Source organism: Tachysurus fulvidraco, chromosome 1 (genome assembly GCF_022655615.1).
Source record: "Tachysurus fulvidraco isolate hzauxx_2018 chromosome 1, HZAU_PFXX_2.0, whole genome shotgun sequence".
In the NCBI taxonomy this organism is placed as follows: domain Eukaryota; kingdom Metazoa; phylum Chordata; class Actinopteri; order Siluriformes; family Bagridae; genus Tachysurus; species Tachysurus fulvidraco.
In genome coordinates this window covers 26,260,229-26,282,480 of record NC_062518.1, presented here as the reverse complement: position 1 = coordinate 26,282,480, position 22,252 = coordinate 26,260,229, and the positions used below count along the sequence as shown (strand labels likewise).

At 38.5% G+C, this 22,252-nt stretch overlaps 2 protein-coding genes across 4 annotated transcripts in view; both read left to right on the top strand.

The window, feature by feature from the left end:
* The first annotated feature begins 2,225 nt into the window (after window positions 1–2,225).
* Window positions 2,226–14,543, top strand: ttc19 (tetratricopeptide repeat domain 19). Of its 2 annotated transcripts, none has more exons than XM_027169571.2 (10): window positions 2,226–2,504; window positions 3,203–3,288; window positions 4,540–4,650; window positions 4,742–4,780; window positions 4,900–4,956; window positions 6,106–6,167; window positions 6,906–7,000; window positions 9,707–9,864; window positions 12,704–12,866; window positions 13,952–14,543. In XM_027169571.2, exons 1-10 carry the CDS (start codon window positions 2,303–2,305, stop codon window positions 14,116–14,118), a joined length of 1,140 nt encoding a protein of 379 aa, XP_027025372.2. In that variant the 5' UTR covers window positions 2,226–2,302; the 3' UTR covers window positions 14,119–14,543. The 2 variants fall into 2 exon arrangements, with proteins under 2 accessions (XP_027025372.2, XP_027025373.2); XM_027169572.2 differs by having other exon boundaries at window positions 2,227–2,504; window positions 9,710–9,864.
* A 6,360-nt stretch (window positions 14,544–20,903) lies between these two features.
* The window catches only part of slc4a2a (solute carrier family 4 member 2a), a 32,622-nt gene continuing 31,273 nt past the window's right edge, over window positions 20,904–22,252 (top strand). The window contains exon 1 of one of the 2 annotated variants that reach the window (XM_027169020.2): window positions 20,904–21,057. The gene's annotated coding sequence lies outside the window, so the exon portion shown is untranslated. The remainder of the gene's footprint in view (window positions 21,058–22,252) is intronic. The other variant, XM_027169018.2, reaches the window with a different exon arrangement.

Below are 22,252 nucleotides of genomic sequence, written 5' to 3'. Positions count from 1 at the left end.
AAACTACTGCTTTCTCCACAATGGTGTGTGTGTGTGTGTGTGTGTGTGCTTGTTTTTATAGGCTTTGGGAAATTTCATGTACAATGGATGAAACCTGAACACACACCACTGATATCCACCACTGTACACAAGTTTTACATTACAAATGGTTAATGGGAAATAATTGTACGTCTCCTTGTTTTAGATCCAGGATACGCAAAACTTTATACCTCGTGTACATCCTCAAACTTCTCTTTTCTAAGCACCAATGGTTGTTTTGATGGACTCAGTGGAAGTATCTGTGAGGACAAGAACATCCGGCACACTTTCATTGGAAACTTACGGCCCTGTTCGTTCTCATACTTCATGGATGGAAAGTTATGGGCTCATAATTGTCATCAAGAATGAATGTTTTGATAATAACAGAGATCCATTTAAGTATAATCAGAGTCTGACTCTTAACCTTAAGGTTGTGGGTTCGAGTCTAGACCCGGCCATGACTGAGGTGCCCTTAAGCAAAGGCACTGAACCCCCCCAACTGCTCCCTGGGTGCCACAGCATAAATGGCTGCCCACTGCTCCGGGTGTGTGTTCACGGTGTGTGTATTCACTGCTGTGTGTGTGCACTTTGGATGGGTTAAATGCAGAGAACAAATTCTGAGTACGGGTCATCGTGCTTAGCCGTGTCACGTCACTCTACAAATACAAGAGCACAAAGTCCCCTATAATCTCATATCATGTTGTGTTTTATTAGTTGTGTTTATTATTGTATTATACCACATTATTTATTTTACTCTCGTTCACAGACTCTAGTTCACAGTGCTCTAGTTTTCACTCTGGTTAGTGCACTTGCTCCACCTGCACATTTTGCAGCAGACCTGAATGTGTGCAGGCTTTCAGGTGTGATCTCATCAGTTTTGTGGTTTTGTCTTCTAGTTCATGGATTTTGGCACACAGCTGTCGACGCCACACACGCATGTGCTCAGAACTTCATGCTCTCTTTTTCTACATGTACACCTACTGTCATCCTACTGTCACACCTACTGCCTCCCCACTCCCTCCAGTCCCCAGTCCCCATTTGTAGACATTACAATCACACTATTCTCACTAACACCAAGTCTCCACTAGGTGTCATCCTTTCTCTGTAGAATATTTAGATATCTGCAGCCTTTAATTCAATTGTGCCCTACAGTTCTATTGATATAATCACCACCTCTTTCAGCTCCTCCCTTCTGGCAGGCGCTACAGAACTTTGCTTACTAAAACTGTCAGATACAGGAGCAGTTCTGCATTATCAGGACTGTCAGTCATCACATCTGTATATATTACACACACTACTGCTGCTATATATTGTACAAAAAGCAGAAAATTGCACAATATTGTCATTTGCACTCCCACACTTTATGTACATAACTGATCAGTCGTATTCTATATTCATATTTAATACTCATATTGTATACCATCGTCTTGTATAGTTTGTATAGTATAATGTTATTTATGTCTGTACTTTGGAGAGTCACAAACAGCTGGAACCAATTTCCTTGTGTTGTAAACCTGATTCTGCTTCTGATTCTGATATTATTATTATTATTATTATTATTATATATTAGATCATTATAGTTTTAAATCAAGATTAAAAACACATCAGTTTAACTCTGCATTTACTGAATGAGCACTGTGCTGCTTCAGACTGCACTTTTTATCCAAATCACTTTTACTCCTGTTTTATTCTCTTTTTTAACATATTTTAAACTGTTTTTATTAAAATCACATTTCTTTTCTTTAATTGTTCTTTGTTTTTATTATGATTTTATCATGTGTTTCTCATTTTTTCATATACATTTTTTCTCTCTTATAAATTGTTTTGTAATTTCTATGTAAAGCACTTTGAATGACCTCTGTGTATGAACTGTGCTATACAAATAAATTTGCCTATATATATAACATTATTATAGCTATAGTACCCTGTAGTCATATTCATATTATACACACATACACACACACATATATATATAATGTAATATAATTATTATATTATATTATATTAAATTATTATAGTTATAGTACCCTATAGTCATATTGATATATATTATATATACACACATGAATGTTTTCATGAGATGTTCCTGTATTGTTTAAACAAACAGTCATCAGTAGTAGATAATCATGATACCTTTGAGACGCTCATTTCAACAGTACCATTTATTACGCACTCATTCTGCTCTCCGACACTCTTTAGGGCGGATAACACGTGGATGGGGAACGATTTCCGCGTCCTCCGTGTCACGTAACAACGCACGTCATGACGTATCCTAAGAGGAAACATGGCGCTTCCCTACAGCTGTCGTCTTTTCGTAGCGCAAGGACTTTGTGTTAAACGGATGATAAGGCAGGGACTAAGGACTGTCTCTATATCAGGATTTTTACCACGACGTCCTTTTCAATTGTGCAGAAGTGCGCCAACTGTGAATGACGCAGGTGGAAGTGAACACACCGGGTACAGAGTTACACTGTGGACTGCAGTGGGTCAGTACACATATATATACATATATCCTTACATATAGTACAGCTTCTGGATCACTGCACACATCATATGTCTAACAGCACACTGTGGACTGCTGTGAGTCAGTACAGTACAGCATCCTTACATATAGTACAGCTTCACACATCACATGTCTAACAGCACACTGTGGACTGCTGTGAGTCAGTACAGCATCCTTACATATAGTACAGCTTCTGGATCACTGCACACATCACATGTCACAGCACATTGTGGACTGCAGTGAGTCAGTACAGCATCCTAACATCCTAACGTCAGCTTCTGGATCACTGCATACATCACATGTCTAACAGCAGATGGAAACATCATGGTGTTGCTGAATGATGCATGCTGTGGTCATGCAATATTTGCTTCATGTCAGTTTTATGCGATCAATCAGGTTTTGTCTGGTTTGAAGACACAAAACAGAAAGTCTAAACCATGGACCTCTATCACTGTCTGTGTCCTAAACCTCACTAATATGTTTACAACACAGCCACTTGTTCCATGACTTAACCGAAAGCATCATAATAATGATTTAAATACATTTACATCGTTTAAGTTTGACTTTTGGATTGTGATGTTTTTCTTCCAGCACCTTAAGTCACGTTGTGACGTGTGTTTAATGTCATTTTATTTGATATATTAAGAGATTCTCCTATCTTTTTATTTGCACTGTCTGCAGCGTTCTCCCTGTTCGGCAGCAAGGATGACAGAACAGACGCCCAGAAGACGGAGGATGAGATTATTCTCCTGTTAAAGAAAGCAAAGGTAAACTTAAAACAATACAGTACATAAATATGGTTAGAATCACACATTAAAGTAAAACACAGCAAACGTTTTGACTCATTTGTCATATATGACTTCCTGTGATTTTTATGTGTTAAATGAGCTCTTGACCTTTAAGTCTTTATTTAGATTTCTTGGTGTATAGAAATCACACATAGAGAAGCTTGCTCACTAATTTTTGTTTTTCACACCATTGTTTGTATACTCTGGAGCAGGGGTGTCAAACTCATTTTGGTCTGGGGGCCGCATACAGCTTCATCTGATCTCAAGGGGTCCAGACCAGTAAACTCGCAGCAAAATTACATAGAACTAACAATAAGTCCACTTTTTTTCTTTGTATTAGTGCAAAGTAAATTATAAAAATCTTTATATTAAATAAATATATTATGAACAACCTAAGTAGTATGTGCAATTTCAACAACACTTTTACCCAGTTTAATGTTTATTTAAGAGCATTATGCATAAAAACTGAACACAGTTATTGTACAATGGTGCAAAACATTTAGTCACAAGTTTGTGGAACGTAAAAACACTGTCCTGTACGTTAACATAAAGCAAACATCAAAATATAGAAACTGTTTAAAATCCAATTTCCAATTCCGGGACACAATTCTGAATACATGTAGAAATGCAGGTAGAAATGATAAATACCTTAAGGTTTATAACGTTCTGTGTGAGCAGCTGGGTTTGGTCAGGAGTGACGTTGTAAGTAGCTAGAGTGAGATTATTGCACCAAAACCGCTGTTTGTAGATGCAACCAGCAGAGAGACACAAACTAAATAAAAATAAAAATTTTATAAAATGGGGGGCACGGTGGCTTAGTGGTTAGCACATTTGCCTCACACCTCCAGGGTTGGGGGTTCGATTCCTGCCTCCACCTTGTGTGTGTGGAGGTTGCATGTTCTTCCCGTGCCTCGGGGGTTTCCTCCTGGTACTCCGGTTTCCCCCCCCGGTCCAAAGACATGCATAGTAGGTTGATTGGCATCTCTGGAAAATTGTCTGTAGTGTGTGTGTGAATGAGAGTGTGTGTGTGCCCTGCGATGGGTTGGCACTCCGTTCAGGGTGTATCCTGCCTTGATGCCTGATGACGCCTAAGATAGGCACAGGCTCCCAGTGACCCGATAAATTTTTTTTAGTTGTACTGTTATGGTTGCAGTGTACTGGTATCGTTCAATTCTTAACAGTTATATATTTTTTAAAAATCACACAATGGAATACATTTGTTTTTTACAGTACAACATGATGCTCGGGGAGTTTGACGCGGCGAGCGGCTTCTTGCATAAAGCAATTCGACTCGCCCATCAGAGTCACAACAACGACGCCATCATCTACACCTATACCCTGGTAGGTCTCCAAATCTGACATCATGTGTTTCATATAACCTACAGTCAAACGGTGACAGATGTTATTGTAACATTAGACTTTTTTACTACAGATGGCCAATTTAGCCTTTATTCAAGGTGAGCTGGACAATGTGAGTAAGACCGAGAGGGACTTGTCCCTTCCCTTCACCCTGATGTTATATACTCCTGATCTTTTGACCTGCAGGAGGGAGCAGGTATGTGACCCTTTTGTTTTTGTTGTTCTCTGTAGGCTGAGAAACTATTCAAAGCTGCATTGAGTTTCGTGTTGTCTGGAGGAACACCGCAGGTGAGACACTGCACGTGTGCTTGTCTTTGTTTTGTTAATCTGTTTAATATGTTTAATCTGTTGCTAACGTCTTGGTGCCAGATACCACAGCAGACCTTCAGAGGTCTTGTGGAGTCCAGAGCTGGTTCTGGTTTTAACGTTATGGCTGATTGGTGTATATCAGTCCATGTGGATATTCCCTCTGTATGATGTATGTATAGGTGCTTTCACACCTGCCTTGTTTAGTTCGGTTGAATCGTACCAGAGTTCGATTGCTCATTTGGTGCGGTTCGTTTGGGCAGGTGAGAATGCAGCAATCGTGCGCACCAAAAGCGGACTAAACAAGCGTACCGAGACCTCCTTGAAGAGGTTGTCTCGGTACGCTTTCAAACAAACTCTGGTATGGTTTGTTTGTAGTGATAACATGGTCCGAGATCGAATAGACCTAACTGCAAAAAGTATTGCGCATTTTGGACTAAACCAGCTGCCGTAGTGGGTCGTTGGCAATATTTTTGGAAGAGGAGCATGTCACAGTTTCGCAAAAGTAATGCTCGCCGCCTCCTGAAGTGTCTTGCGATGCGTCTTCGCCGTTTGCAGTGCATTAAAATGATATTTTCAAGCCGCATCCGCTCTTCATTCTGAAAATTAAGACTTTGCATAGAATGCTGTATACAAGCCATGTAGTAGATTACAACCACAAACATAATTGCAGCACGCAGTCGTCTCTCCATGGTGTACTGTATGCTGTATTTTCCTGTATTTTCCTCTTTTTGTTTACTTCGAGTTTTGTTGAAATTTCCCGCACATTTATTCTGACCAATCGAGAAGCAGTTTAGGAAATATACTCAAAGACATGTGGCCAATGAGTGATGTAGATGTTATCACATGACTGCATTTTGGTTCGTTTCAACTGGTGCGGAACAGAACGATCAGTGTGGTGTGAAAAGGAACCAAAACTGCTAAAAAGCTACAATGTATCATTTATTGCTTTTGGTCTGGACCAAATGAACCGAACTATAGGTGTGAAAGCACCCTATGAAGGGTTAGCAAACTCTGTGTGTTTGTGTGCTAATGGAACATCCTTTCTTTCCTTATAATGTATATAATGTTTTGAGAAAATTCAGGAGTTTAATATTTGAAATCGTTATTTATGTGGTTTATTTTAAACAGGACGACAACGCGGTTATCGAAATGTCCCTGAAGTTGGCCAGCATCTACGCCACTCAAAACAAGTGAGTAGTTTCTTACCGTCTCAGAATGTAGCGTACAGTCTGCGTCCTCGTTATCGAAGCCGGAGGGTTAAAGGCTAGCTCGTCTCTTTAGTTTACTGCAAATAAAGGAGGGATTTTAAACTGTTTAGTGTTTCGTGCTACAGAAAAAAAAACATCAACGGATTACTTTAACCCCTAGTGACTGATTTGGACGGATTAACGTCTCAGGATGACGTCTAGAAAAAACCACTTGCGCGTCACCTCTTGCATCTGGACTGCTTTTAATCGATACAGGAGTTACGAACGGCTTTGAAAGAAAGAAAAAAAGACATGATCATGCAAGAGAGATAAAGTTTCATACTGGCTAATTCTAATAACATAATCTTTAATGTTTCTTTTAACTCGCAGTGCCTTAAACGAATGAATAAATATTCCTGCTTGTTAACAGGCTTTCATTTTCCGATTCATTTATTATTACAGATAATATTAAAATAGACCGAATAAACAAACTGACAAACGGATATTGATAGCTGGTTTCTGTCTCTCTTTTCTTTTTTCTCTCCAAAGAACATCCTAACAATGTCTAAAGGTGTGCTAATGGTGGTATAACTAGAATGATTGAATCCAGTTCATGGAATTATTAGAAAAACGAAATCCAACAGGCATTTATTAGTTATTCCTTACAGTTTAAAGCAGCTTTGAATTGACATCAGATGGTTTCTGTGCCATGACAGTTCACTTCCATGGTGTTTTCCTCAGGAATGAGCTGGCAGAGCATGGCTTCCAGTTCTGCACCGAGTCACTGGAGGCCAAGCTCGAGAAGCAGAAGGATCTTCCACCAGATACAATATCAGGTATTGCCTGTGTGTGTGTCCTCCTAGTGCTGGGACATATGGACAAAACCTTCTGTCACGATAAACAATACGATAAACATATCCATCTTACGGATCATTTCATATACAGTATGAAACTTTCTACATCGTAATGTGTGTTCTTTAAAATGGAGGCAAAATAGATTCATGCAGAGTAACTAATCGATGATACCCCAATCACATGCAAATGCCCTGTCTGTAACTTTGGTGTGGGAATGAGGAGACAGGAGACAGCAGATTCTTTATTCTTTACTTTCACTTTTCAGTGATTTTCTTTTCTTTTTCACCAACACACACTGAGCTGTGCTATTAATCTCTCTCTTCTCTCTCTCTCTCTCTCTCTCTCTCTCTCTCTCTCTCTCTCATTTTTCATGCTCATTTTCTCTTTCATTCATTCATTCATTCATTCATTCATTCATTCATTTTTCTATTCTCTCTTCACCCCTCTCATTTGTTCTCTCTCATTTTCATTTTCTCTTTCCCTCTTGCTTCTATCTCTTCATTTATTCATTTATTATTTATCTCTCTGGCTCTTCTTCCTTCCTTCTCTCTTTCTCTCTCTATTTTTCATTTTCTCTTTCTTTCTATTCATTAATTCATTTCCTCTCTCTTCCCCCTCTCTGTCCCTTTCATTTTTCATGCTCATTTTCATTCATTCATTATTTCATTCATTCATTCATTCTTTCATTTATCTATTCTCTCTTCATCCCTCTCATTTGTTCTCTCTCATTTTTATTTTCTCTTTCTTTCTATTCATTAATTCATCCCCCCCCTCTCTCTCACACACACACACACACACACCTTCTTTTCCTCTTTTCGCTGAGCTGATGTCTATTCTGTGTCAGGATGTTGTGGGAAGTTTCGCTGTGTGTCACACTTCTCCACGCTTGTGTTTATTTTAGCTTTTTCTTTGAGCTCAGAACTCAGAGCTCTGAGACATAAATCAGCTACCAAAAGTGTTTTTTTCTGACTTTGGCTTTATAGACGATGTAAGAAAACATCTGTACATCGAATATATAGATAATCTAAAATATATATGGATATAAACCATCCTGTGATGGCTATATCACACAGCCCTACTTCCTTATGCTACAGAAAGAGTCGGTTATGAAGATTTTCCCATCCGGATGATCTAGTGTCTGCGTGTCTCGCTGTGGTGTAGTCTAGTTTTTTGTAGTGAGTATACTGTGACCCGACCCCCCCCCCCAGCCTCATACGCACCCATCCTAGACGACACCCCATAGGCACCACCACACTCACTAATGCATAAAATATGCATCTACATGTAATTTAGAGCATTATTAAAAACTGCTTATGTGTTATCAACATTCCAATTTATAGTAAGCAACAAAAGACAGTCAGCTGATAAAACCTGTGCTCCAGGTCCCATATTCATATAACATTTAAGGCTTAATGTAATCAGACAGTTGGCAGCACCCATTGACTTTCACAGTAGGAAAAAATATAGACTATGAAAGTCAGTGGGTCTGAAAGTCTGATTACCAACATTTTACAAAATATCATCTTTTGTGTTAAACAGAAGAAAGAAACTCATACAGTTTTGGAACAAATTGAGGGTGATGAAATAACACAATTTTCATTTTTGGGTGAACTTTATACCTTTAAGAGCTACATGTAGCCTTAAATGTTATATGAATATGGGACCTGGAGCACAGGTTTTATTAGCTGTCAATTTTCAATGTACATTTAAGAGTGAACAATAAACATTTGTTCAGTTCTATCACCAACACGCTTTCATTGCAGAATATTATGAACTGAATGAACTGGTAGTTTACAAAGCCTTCCAAATACATTTGTACTCAGGCTGTGGGTGAAATGTCACCCGAAGCTGCTGTAGCTTTAGGCGCAGGCTTCTGAAAACACTCAGAGTGTAGTTTCAGTCTGCTTTCGTTTCAGATCTTCTTTTACATTAGTTAGTTAATTTCAAATTTGCACCACAAAAGACCGCCAAGCAACTGATTTTCCTCCTTGGTAGGTGACGTCAGATCAGGTCACAGGCCACGGAAGCCCCAATGGTCCAAAAACGTTAGTGATTCGCAATCGCAACCACAGTCTGTGTTCGCAACACAGATGGGGTGAATTTATGAATGAAAGTTCTGTCACAAAACGGTATTGTTACGTATCCTCACGCTTTTTAAGTGGGTATACGGAAATCCTTGGCCTTTCCTAGTGGGTATACGGCGTATACCTGCGTATCATGTAGACTACACAACTGGTGTTTCACCATGAAACCACAGCAGTAAAGATGAGGATAACCATGGCGAGTTGATGTGTTGCTATAACAGATGTTCAGAAATAGGTTGTTTCAGTTTGGCATGAACCACTTCCTTCACACCTCCTTCACACCTCCTTCTCACTCCTGAGTGTGTATATTTCCATGTGCCTAGTTCGAGTTTTGTTTTGCTGTGTTTACAGTCGGTAATATGCTTCATGAGTCTTAGCAAATAATGTTAGTGAATTGCTTCCAGTTTATGATCGTGCACGAACGTGTGTAATACATCACACAATCACTTTAAAGCTGTGTGTCGAGTCTCAGCTAGACTTACTCATGTGGTACAGAGCAAAATTATTGTTGGATCTTTGTAAAGTGGCTGCTGAGTGTTTTTCAGCAGGTTATGTGATGAATGTTGGAAAGTTCCCTAACTCAGCATTACTCTGTGGTACTAGCAGAAGAGGAAAGGAAGGACACCCGTCTGCTTCTTGGCCTCAGTCTGGATGCCCGGGCTCGATATCTGGCGTCCTCTAGGCGCTTTACAGGAGCATGCAGAGACTACCGTCATGCTCTGCAGATCTGTCAGGAAGAGCAAGGAGAAGCCCATCCTCAGGTACAGTTATCTTACTGCAACCTGATCTCCTGTGTATAACATCTGTAGTTATCACTGTGGATCATCTACAGCCAACTACATCATGTTTGCACACACACACACGCACGCACACGCTCATACAAACACACATGAAAATGTGTTCAGCTTTTTGAAATTGAATTGGAAAAAGGCCTAATAAAATGGCAACTCTGAGCACAGCAGGCCAGATGGTGAATTATCTACCAGGCCATGAGCAGATGTAATAGAATACCCAGACAGACATGATGTATTCAATGGGAATTGCTTTCAGTTTTACTGAACCTGGAGCTGTGTGGAACTAGTTACCTCACATCTAATTTGCAAAATGATGCATGGAGGGTTTAATAGGCAGGATACATCGAAGGTCAGTGACCATTTTGTCTGAATTTATGAAAAGTGTGGTATTGGTATAGCAATTTTGAGGGTGCGGTTGGATTTACTGTACAGCACAAAGCAATTATTCTGGCCTTTATGTCTTTAATAGCTAGATGCTGGTTGTTGCTTTTTTGGAAATCCTCCGGACTACCTAAAGTAGCCACTGAACTTACAAACTTACAATCTACTTATTGTAAGGTATTTTTAACATATAGTTTGTCTCGTATTTTAACTGCAATGGCTACCCGTTTTTATTTATTTCTATATTTTAAACTTTTGCCTGTGAAACATGATCGCTGTAGCATCGTGTTGTTATTCTCTGTTATTAATAAGATCGTCTCAATTCATTTGAAGCTCGAAGATGTAAATTGCTTTAAATGCATTATATCTAGATGCTTTTCTTAATTAAAAAAAAAAAAAAAAGATGAATGTGCTGTAAATACAATGAACGGCTGACTAACAGGAAGACCCAAAATCGCCCTGCATCTTTGTGCTTTATTATTTTGAAAGGAATAAAGAAACAAAGACTCGATCAAACATCTGGAACAGTTGGTTGCCCTAGTGTTAAACGAACAGGCTTGCTTTCATTACAGTAATGGCCAACAAACACTGCAAATGCGATTAAGACCTTACTTGGAGTCGAAATCTGACAAAGCATTTACAGTATTAGCTCGACCCCCTACCTGAACTTAACTAAAGCTGTGTGGGAAAAGCAGCCAAATCTTTCATGGAGCATGGCCGAATCTACCCAAGCACAGCCTCAGAGGAGCCATATATATATATATATATATATATATATATATATATCTATATATATATATATATATATATATATATATATACACAGACCAAAAGTTTGGACACACCTTCTTATTCAAAGAGTTTTCTTTATTTTCATGACTATGAAAATTGGAGATTCACACTGAAGGTATCAAAACTATGAATTAACACATGTGGAATTATATATGTACATAACAAAAAAGTGTGAAACGACTGAAAATTTGTCATATTCTAGGTTCTTCAAAGTAGTCACCTTTTGCTTTGATTACTGCTTTGCACACTCTTGGCATTCTCTTGCTGAGCTTCAAGAGGTCGTCACCTGAAATGGTCTTCCAACAGTCTTGAAGGAGTTCCCAGAGATGCTTAGCACTTGTTGGCCCTTTTGCCTTCACTCTGCGGTCCAGCTCACCCCAAACCATCTCGTTTGGGTTCAGGTCTGGTGACTGTGGAGGCCAGGTCATCTGGTGCAGCACCTTATCACTCTCCTTCATGGTCAAATAGCCCTTACACAGCCTGGAGGTGTGTTTGGGGTCAATGTCCTGTTGAAAAGGTGGTGTGTCCAAACTTTTCGAAGGTGTGTCCAAACTTTTGGTCTATATTGTGTGTGTATATATATATATACTGTACACACTAGTTAACCAAAACCTCAGGAGGAATGAACACTTGAAACTCATTTAAAAATAAAAATAATAAACCAAATTATCATGATCCCTGCAAAGTTTTTGGAACAAATATGTGTTTAATTCTTAGTGTAAGTGAACTACACAAGTATGCTGGATTTACTAAGTTTGATAATATTAGATTTTCTTCATATTTGCATGTGTATGTTGATAAGATGTAATTCCCTGCTTGTGTGTATGGCACAGCTGATTTGCATTTGGTGACGCCCACAAAACGCCATAAAAGGCAAGACAACCAAAGTGTAAAATGGCAACTAAGCTTTTTAAGGAGTTTCTCTGAGTCAGAAGTTGAAGTACTGTTAAGCTTTTTAAACTGTTAAACAATTAGGAGCATGTCCAGCACACAGAAGAGCAAATTTTGTCACAAAAATTGAGTTAAAAAAATATAATACTGATAATCATCTGTTTTTCTTCTATCACCGTAGTCCAAGCCATGACCAGCTGCCATAGCAAATGAAACTAACTTATAATCATATGATAAACTTATATTCATACGGGGGGGAAAAACTAAACACCTAGCCTTCTGTGTCTTCATTCACAAATACAAATTTGACTTTTTCTCATTGCGTACAAATCTGTATAAATTCAGCTTGATACAAAGGCCCATGACTTCACTGTGTCTACAACTTAATCTTGGTGCTTGTTTAACAACCAACATGCAGAACTGAGGCTATATGTATATACGGTATATACATGTATAAAACCTGTGATTGTAAGTACTGTAGCACTCTTATGAGGTGAATATTTCTAGATGAGATGATTGTAGTCAGTGAAATGTGGATGTTGTTCTGCCTTTATTTATACATGAGAGATCTGGGTATGATCTCCTGACTAAACAGTGGTTCATGGGTAAACCGCTGTAATAAGTGTCTCGCACGCATTCTGTTGAAAAACGATCTTATTCAGTAGCTAGCGGTCATATCCTGCAGAGTATCAGCTCAGCTTTAAGGTCAATAATCAGCTTTCTAAACGTGTGTCTGTCCCAGACGCTGGTCTTGATGAGTGACTTGGCCACAGTGTTGGACCTACAGGGGAAGCACGACGAGGCACTGGCTCAAGTCAAGAAGGCCGTAGAGCTGGGCCGTGCGGCCGGCCACCCCGAACAACACATACTGCTGGGAAACATGGCAGGCATTTTAATGCACAAAGGTGGGACATAGTTTCTCCTTCAGTTATCTAACTTCTCATGATACCATGAGTAAAATAAAATGGCACTGATTACTAGAGAAACATAGCATTTAGAAATGAAATGTCCTCTGATATGTCTGTTATGAATATTATTCAGATGTATTGACATTGTCGTATTGTTCAGTCAGAATTTACTACTGCTTATTACTTATTACAGCTATTGAATAATAATAATAATAATAATAATAATCAGGGCTGTAGTCACTCCAACATTATCAGTTTCAGGACATAAGTCCAAGACCAGGACAAGCCAAGATCAAGTCTTAGGGAGTCGAGGTCAAGTCAAGGTCCAAGTGAAAGCAAGACAAACCATCCAGTTTTTGAATTCGAACAATTATTTGTCTGATTTGTGCATGTAAAAAAAAAACACCTTATTTTTTATAAACTCTTGGTCAAGTCCAAGACCATATTTTACAAACCCAAGGCCCAAGACTTAAACAATCCCAAGTAAAAATTGCTGAGTCTGAGAGGCATCCAAGTTAATACAAAAAATGTGTTGAAATTTAAATATTATAATAATAGACCTTGTTGCTATGGACCTTGTTATTGGTTAATAGGATAACCTTTTAAATGCCTTTTACTAGGTATTAAATGTATTTTGCACTTCATTTGATCCATGTGATTAGTTTAGGTGTGTACAGTATATGAACACTCAATTAGGAACACCAATCAGGTAAACTGTATGTATTTATGTAGCATAATCCTCAAGTGAGTACAAAGAGAAGCAGTAAAATGACATGTTCCTGAGTAGGACACGGTTTGGTATTCGTCATTACTGACCGTGTGCTTTTCTGTGTAGTCTTGGTTGACTAGCTCGGGTGTGTGCAGTCATATCTGCAGAGGTCTGGTGTGGGTTCAGATATTCATTCTAATCAAGCAGAAGCATCAGTTGTTCAATCAGTTGATCTTTGCTTTCAATAGACTGCTTTCCTGCTTGCTTAGAATGAAACCCTCCACCCACATCATCCCTTTCCGGATTGTACACCCCTGGTCTAGCTCACTGATAAATCTTTTTGGTAAGAAGTGTCTTTGTCGTGTCCTCCAAGGTGAGTTTGAGGAGTCGGTTAAGATGTACGAGGAGGCTTTGGCCCTGGCGCAGGCGGCTGGTGACGTCGAGGCTGTTGAGCAGTTTGAAGAAGGACTGAAGGAGTTGAGAAGGCGGAGAGAGGAAAAAGAACAGAGTTCAAACAAGGAGCCATCACTCGAGCAGTGACTACACACTAAACACTCATACTCTGGCAGTATGAAGTCCTTAAATGGAATTTTATTGGACCTGACTGTGTGTGATTCTTCATCACAATCATCATCCTCGTCCTCCAAGCACATAGCACACTGGATTCTTATTAGTGAATAATCTAAGCTCTGTGGTGTTAATTTAAGAATGAAGATGTATGTACGTGTTGTTTGTTTACAGTTCCTCTGGAAAATCCAAAACAGGAAAGACGGTGACTCAGGAAGTGCTGAAGGGAAACAGCGTGATCACATGTCACAATCTGGAAAATACCTCACTCGTGTACTTCGTTATTTGTAGGTGGTGTACTTACTCCTCTTTCGATTTCTCCCATCTTTAACCTGGCATATGACAATGATGTACGATAAGACATGTACGTATTTTGTCAATTAAACAATCTAACCTTGTGCGCTATTTTTCCGGTTCCTCATATTAGAGTTAATTGACAGCGGATGCAAGAATTCGAATCTATTCTGACTTTGCGGTTGTTATGCAACAGTTAACTATTGGTTTCTCCTTTTACCCTTTAACCACAGTTTATTTGACTCATCACATGTTTATGAAACATTTAAGCCCAAAGCCATGTCAGGCTGATTGGTCTCCTGTGACCTGATTAACCTTTCAAGAGTTAAAATAAAGACAAAATAAATACTTTACTTAAACTCCTGTCATTAGAACTGAAAAATGTCACCGTTTCTATACACCGAGTCGTTATTATTGCAGATAAATAAGTATTGAAGAAGTACGTACATGGGTCATGTAAAGATAATCTCCACTATGAAACATATGAAATATTTTTTAGGATTCAGGATATTCCTTACCCACCTTCACCATGTGTGCATGGAGTTCACATGTCCTCTGTGTGCTTCATGGGTTTCCTCCCTCAGTCCAAAGACTGGGGCTGATTGGAGTGTGACCACGTTGTTCCCCCGTATCCCCTGGGATAGATTCCAGGCTTTCTGTGATCCTGTGTAGGATGAGCGCTATAAAAAAAAAAGAATGAATAAATGTTTGTGCATAGTGATTCTGCCTGTTTTTTGGCTGTTGCTGTAAATCTGTTATTGATACGAGCCGCTTTAACGTCACAAACGTTGCTAGTGAAGAACAATGCTATTTAACAAGTAAAAAGAATTTCTTTTCTCATTCACCATTTTTTAATGATGAGAAATCCATTGTGGGAGAAACGAAATACTTGATATTGTAACTATGTGACGCGGTTCTGCAGAGTTCTAGCAGAGACTCGGCTACTTGGTGACGTGCAAGATGACAAGCTTGAGGTATCGACATGAAGTGTTTTCAGCTGTGTGTATGATGAAGAAGGGCAGCGGTAGTTCAATGGTTAAAAAGTTGGACTACTGATTTAAAAGGTTGTGAGTTCAAATCTCAGTACTGCAGGCTGCCTTAACCCTCAACTGCCAAGTTGTATAATTGAGCTAAATATATATGTTGCTCTAGATAAGGACTGCCAAATGCTTTAAAGGTAAGGAGGTGAGACAGTTGGACAGACTGAGGATTAAAGCACTGCTGCATCACTCTTAAGCACTAGATTAAGTCCTACTGACTCTACCGTCAGCACGTCGTCAAACTGCAGTTATGTAGGCTTAAAAGAAAACAGATGAACATGTCTGTAAACAACACTGAAGATCATTAGTTACGAGGCAAGGTGGGTTTTTCCTTTAATGACTCGTATAAGCCTGGAGGATTAGAGCAGGGGGAAAATGTACATATGTTAATTAAATTCTGTTTGTGTTTATGAAAAAGTTTTAGTTTTTTTTTTTTTCTATAACCAGCAATTACATGACCTGCTCCTGGATGAAGAGTTCAGTAGGCACGGGTTAACCGTTAGCTCATTTGTTCGTCATTGCCTGCACCATTTGAAGAGGTCATGATCTTTAACTAATCGCTGTGAAACATTTTCTATACATAAGCAGTTTTCGACAAATAAGAATCTTCATAACATATGTAGAGTGTTAGGCATGTGATGTGAACTCTCAATCACTGTGAATATGTTCTACATCAGCGATTCTCATTGTGGGGGGAGAAGACATCCAGGGGTCAGTGACGCACAGACAAGATGTCTGATTTTTACATTTAGCTTTATCTTTTTTTTTTTGCATACATTTATAACCATTATTCAAGTTCTATCTATCTATCACACCTATATATATGTGGATATATTTTTCTGAGTGGGTTCATGCTATTTCTTGTACAGTTAAGGACTTTCTAATTTTCTTTTAGATCCCTGTGAACCATTTCTGTGTTTGGTCTCATGTACAAGCTCTAGTATGTAAAGCCTCAAGACGGTGCACAATAGATCAATTTAATTCTGTGACGATGCGGCAACTTTATCCTTCCTCATTCCCCAGAGAAACATGCTGTGACGGTGCATTTGTATCCAGATACGAGCTATAAGCCTCTCTTTATGAGATCCTTAATCAGGTCTTGAGCTCTGTTGATCTGCAGCACAGGTTCCCATCACCCTCTTTACCTCACAAGGGCATAACAAGACCACACTGTGTGCATCAAGCGTCCTGCCGCTCACCTTTCTCAGCATATCGTATTAACACCTGCAGAGCAATAATTAAGGGCTTAAATGTCTCACTATTTTGTCTATGACAATGGCAACGAGGATTGATTTGTTTCAGTTCCCAGTCTTTAAATCGGTTAACTTCAAGATTGTTGTTTAGCGCCAAAATAACTCTCACGGACAAGTTCTCTTCTCAAGCAGAGGATGTAATTACCAGTTAAACTGCTGTGTGGACGTAAGGAAATGAAGATTCATAGGGACGTGCCAAAAACCTGTTAATTCCTTCCTCTGCTGTGGTTTTTATAATAGTTCAGCGAACTCACGCTCTTCCTTCCTTAAAACATTGTCTTTTGTAGATGTCCAAGAATTTCCTTTCCGCAGTGCTCTCTACAAGTATTGTGCAAGTTCTTACAGAAATGTCAGTGGGAATTGCTGTGAACGTCCTTAGACCTTTGTTTAATTTTCAACATGGGAAAAGAGAGGAATGGAGTTTGCACCCTGACTGCATGTAACATTTTAGCCATCTTCACAAGGAATCTTGAGAGGATGGTAATGCGGTCTGTGACAAACTCCACATCATGGCTGTATATATCGCATGATCGATGTGTACAGAAGCACACGGATGATGTCAGATGATGGAGTACATAGTGCCAGGTTGAAATGCTTTTTCCAGGTACTACGCTTTGCATGCAACTAACGGCGCTTAAACTCCCCAACATTTAAGGCAGAGCTGATTTCCATTAATGAATGGAAACTGCACCATAAAAATCAAGATACTAGCTGCATGTGCCTTCCAGAAGTATTCACCCCCTTGAACAGTACAGTATGGAAATGAAATGGACTTGTAGTACCTACAGGAAACACCAGAGAACGTGTAAACTCCACACACAAGGAGGGAATTGAAACCTCATCCCTAGAGATAGGTAGCGAGTGTGTTAACCACTAAGCCACCGTTCCACCCATTTGTTTTAATGGTTCATGAAATTCTCATTAAACAGATGCTAGAGTCTTTCAAGAACAGGTGTATTTAAGTAGACACAGGTTGACTCCAATGGCAATTAATTGCATTAGTTATGGTGTAACTAATTGCCATTGGAGTAAACATATGTGTACTTAAATACAGGGTTAAAGGCCTTGCTCAGAAGCCAAGCAGTGGCGGCTTGGTGGACCTGGGGTTTGAACACACACCTTAACCACTGAGCTGCTAATTGTCTATAGTGTGGATCTCCTGTCCAGGGTGTCCCTGCCTCTTGCCCCATGAGGGCCCTGGGATAGACTACAAAGATGTATGGATGGATAAATTCATTTAGACTTTCAAGTTTTGACCAGATACTGTACTATCAAACAACTTCTTATGATAACAGAAATATCACTGTCTGTTTAATTTGGTTTGAAGTGGAATGTATGCGTGTGTGAGTGAGTGAGGTTAGGTTTCACTTTATTTTCTTTTAGGTTTTTGCACTAAACATTTCGTAACATGATCGTAGCATTGTGGCTTGAGTAATCGGTGGCACTGCAGCAGTTAAGGATTTACAAAGCTGGGGTTCTGTGTACTGTTACATTAATTGTATACCATAATCATAAAAGTTTTTTGTTCCTGATTGCTCCATTTATCCAGATGTACATTTGCATATTATGTGTATGCTAACATTGCAGGGTAAATGTACTGAACATTAGGACGGCTAAGATTTGGTGTGATGTTCAGTACAAACATGTTTTATACAACAGTTCTATGAACTAACATTGACTAACTGACCTTTCGCACCCAACATGACCAAAATATTTAGTTTCTTTTTGCATTGGCAACCAAAAAAAAAATGCCTTTTTAATGTTTTTTTTTAAAAGCGTTCTGTGTTTCTGTGGAACGCAAATTCTCCCTGTAGTACTGACATCATGGAATAAGTGTGATAGGAATTTCAATGTAAAACCCTATGACTGGGATTTCATGTAGTGAGTGTGAATAAGCAAGGTGATGCAAGCAATGAAGTGAAGAACCAGTACGGTTATACTAAATATCAACACTCTTGGAACGCTGCTTATCCATTCAGATTAGTGGACTGGAATTAACTGCTGTATAATTGTTTTAGGAGTACGGACTTTATAGGAGTCAGTTCGGCTTACGGCTATGATGCACCCTTGATACTAAACTTCATCGCTATAATATTAATATTATTTTGGTCTGTTTATACTTGAGTATTTTTGACCGTGAATACTTGTACGGTTTATCTACATTTGATTTTAGTCCTTTAAAGTTATTTTTAAAAAACTTTTTTTCCCCTCTCATAATGCCAATGAAATTTTGTTTACATTTAGTTTTTTTTAATTTTTTGTTTAATTTTCACTTCAGTACATTTCTCGCTGGTTAGCAAGTAATATTTTGTCGGACTCTATCTATACCTTGTCTTTATTTTTTAATTCAATTCAATTCAATTCAAATTGATTTGTATAGCAATTTTTACAATTGACATTGTCTCAAAGCAGCTTTACAGAACATGACCATAGAACAATCTGTTATTATAAAGAATAATATAAAGATTAATATAATACACATATTTAAGATTACTATTAGATATTGATTTGAATGTGTTATAGTACTTTTCCCACCCCTGCTACTTGTTTAGAGCAATCTCCACCACTGTCATTTGATTAAAAAAAATGCCCTACACTTACTTACCCCTTGAATACACATGTATATGGACCCCACTTTGTGAACCATGGCTGAAAGGTTCTCTAACAGGAAGATGGAGCGGTTAATTCCAAGCACTGCCAGTGAGCCACTAAGTGTTTAAGCAAAGACCTTAGGATTGTATTCTACCTTACTTGTAAGTCTAAGGAGCCTGCACCGGGAAAAAGATGTTGTGGTCTTGAATTCTGAGCGGTTTAAAAAAAAGAAAGAAAGAAAGCACTGCCGGAAAACTGTGCATTGTACTTTGAATACAAACACTATTCATGAAATTCCTTGAAGTAATCTTGTAAGTGTATTGAATGTAAATCCCTTCGTTCACTCAGCTGTACTATAAAGGTAGGCTGTATTAAGTTGACAGGAGTTGACAAATTAAAATGAATATTAAAAACACAGGGGGTCCTGATGAGTTTGCTTCAAAACGTTGCCGCGCCTCAGTCTTATTATTTGCTCACAGTGTTTGTGTAGTGTACCGTGCGCTGTTCTAACAAAAAAGTCGTTCTGTATCATTAAAAATCCAAGGAACGTTTCCCATGTGATATTGTATTGTATTTTCCCACTCTATAACACTAGTGAGTCACTGTTTATTGTTACAGTGACGATTCAGTCAATATGCTTTTCGAACATGAGTTAATTATCGGTTTTATTTGGGTATTATTTTTTATGTTGGTGATTATTATCAACACTAAAACATGTGTTCCCACTGTTCATATTCTCAGCAAAGGTGAGGTAGGATTTTAAGGCTCATGGGAAAAACAGCTGTAACGATGCACTCATGTGACAAACTACACACGAGTGTGTGTCTTTATCACACTACATGTTCAAGGTCATTCCATTTGCTGTATTGCTTACAATGCATTAAAGTAAATCAGTCACAGCAGAAATTTGAATTAGGCATTAGGCACGTATCTTAGGGTTTGTGTTGAATTTCTAGGAATACTTATCTGTCCGGATAAATCATCTGTACTTATTGGCGTAATGTCACTTTAAAGAATGCTTTTTAACCGATAGGGGAAAAGGTACAGGATATTTTTATTCCCTTTTGTTTTTATACTGAAGCTGAATATAAAAGGATAATGTCACTCCACAGAGATAGAAGAAAATGAAACAAGAGGATCACAATAGCAGGAAAAGGCTTTGGGGTTAAAATAACAGAACATTTGTGCTACATATGCAGGATCTCTACAGATGCTGTCTTTTGCTTTTTTTGGATTATTGTAAGGATCAACAAGGGCCGAAAAAAAAACAAGCAGTTTTGCAACAATATCATGTGACTAACACACACGCACGTCAGGGTATTACTTAGTGTGTAACCAGGCATAAACATATCCACAATGACATAATAAACTGAAATTAACAGCTAATCTTGCTTCTGCAATGCAACTTTGCTGTTGTTGCTGTTCTCCCAGTCTCTCTCCTCCTTCCCTGGGGATTTAAAAGCTAACCAATTAACACACATACACGAGAACAACATGTACACACACACACACACACACACACACACACACACACACACACACACACACACACACACACACACACACCCCAGCATGCTTCTCTTTATAAAGTGTTCCCTAATCAAGACTCAAGTGACTCTCCTAAGAGCACCAGCAGTGTATGAAGGTTAGATACTAAAGCCTGGTCCTGCTCCCAAGACAAGGTCCTGTGACTCCTAAGAAACACAATCTTCATCTAAGATGTCCTAATCAAGGTAAGATTCATTGGAATAGGAAAAAGTCACAGACATTTTTTAAAGTACCAAACTTTTGGTAACTTTATTATTAACCTTTTACTTAGTAACATGGACAATCTCCAACAGTGTTTTGGATTTTTTCCCCACTTTGTTTGGTTGTAAAAAAAAAAAAAAAAAAAAAGAATCAAATACACTAGGAGTTAAAAACAATGGTATATTCATTGCTTACGTTTACACAGATGCTTTCACCTTCTGCTATTTTTCTGCTCATTTTCTTTCTCTTCTTTCCAAGTCTCTAACCTTCCAATGCCAAAAATCACAAGTAGAGTTTTATGCAGATTAGGAGTTCGATAAAAGTTTCCACTGGTCCACCGGTTCTCATCCCGGCAGCCCTTTTCTGGCCGATCGATTATACGGAAGTAGATTAAATGGCTCTGGCGTTCAGTGTCTTGATCAAGTGAGCAGGATGGATGATTACACACAGCTACAGATAATATACATTACAGTGAGATGCCTTTGTTGTGCAAGGAATCAGTTGGAATTTGTGTAAAAGTGCTTCTTGTAGGAGTTTTACAGTGTGGATGAAGATAATCATATTTATTGCTTGCTTCCCAGAGGAGCAGCGTACTGGGGTTGGGATCCCAGAGACTGTGTGTATGATTGAGCCAAACTTTGACATCCTGAGACTTTGGACCAGATCTGTACTTATTCATTTTAAACTATGTGAAGTTTTTTTTAAATTCCTGGTGTATCCTGTTTTTTTGTTGTTGTAATAATTGACTTGTTTTAGTAAGGAGTCACTGCTATGTCTGGAATGTACGTGCTAAAACAGTGTAATATTCTGTAGAGTCACATATTTTCATTATTTTCACAAGCTTTTTAGTATCATTGTTTAAAAACAAACAGATCACAAGGAGAACTGCAGGAGAACTTCAATGAAACGAGTGGTTTTTGAAAGACAAAAACACGTCTTTATGCTTTTTTATTTTTTAAATGTCTAGACTTTTAGAAGTTTAAATCATCTTGCTAATTTGTAAAGTAAAAAGTAGTGTGTTATGCCCAGAAGGTAGTGTGAAAAGAAATACATTTCTAATCTATTTAATAAGAATATAAATTGCTTTAAATCTAAAGAGACAATAAAACCTTGACATTTTTTTTTATATTTCATCATTTTTCCAGACTGATTAACTCAAAGTTGTTGAAGTCTTTAGGC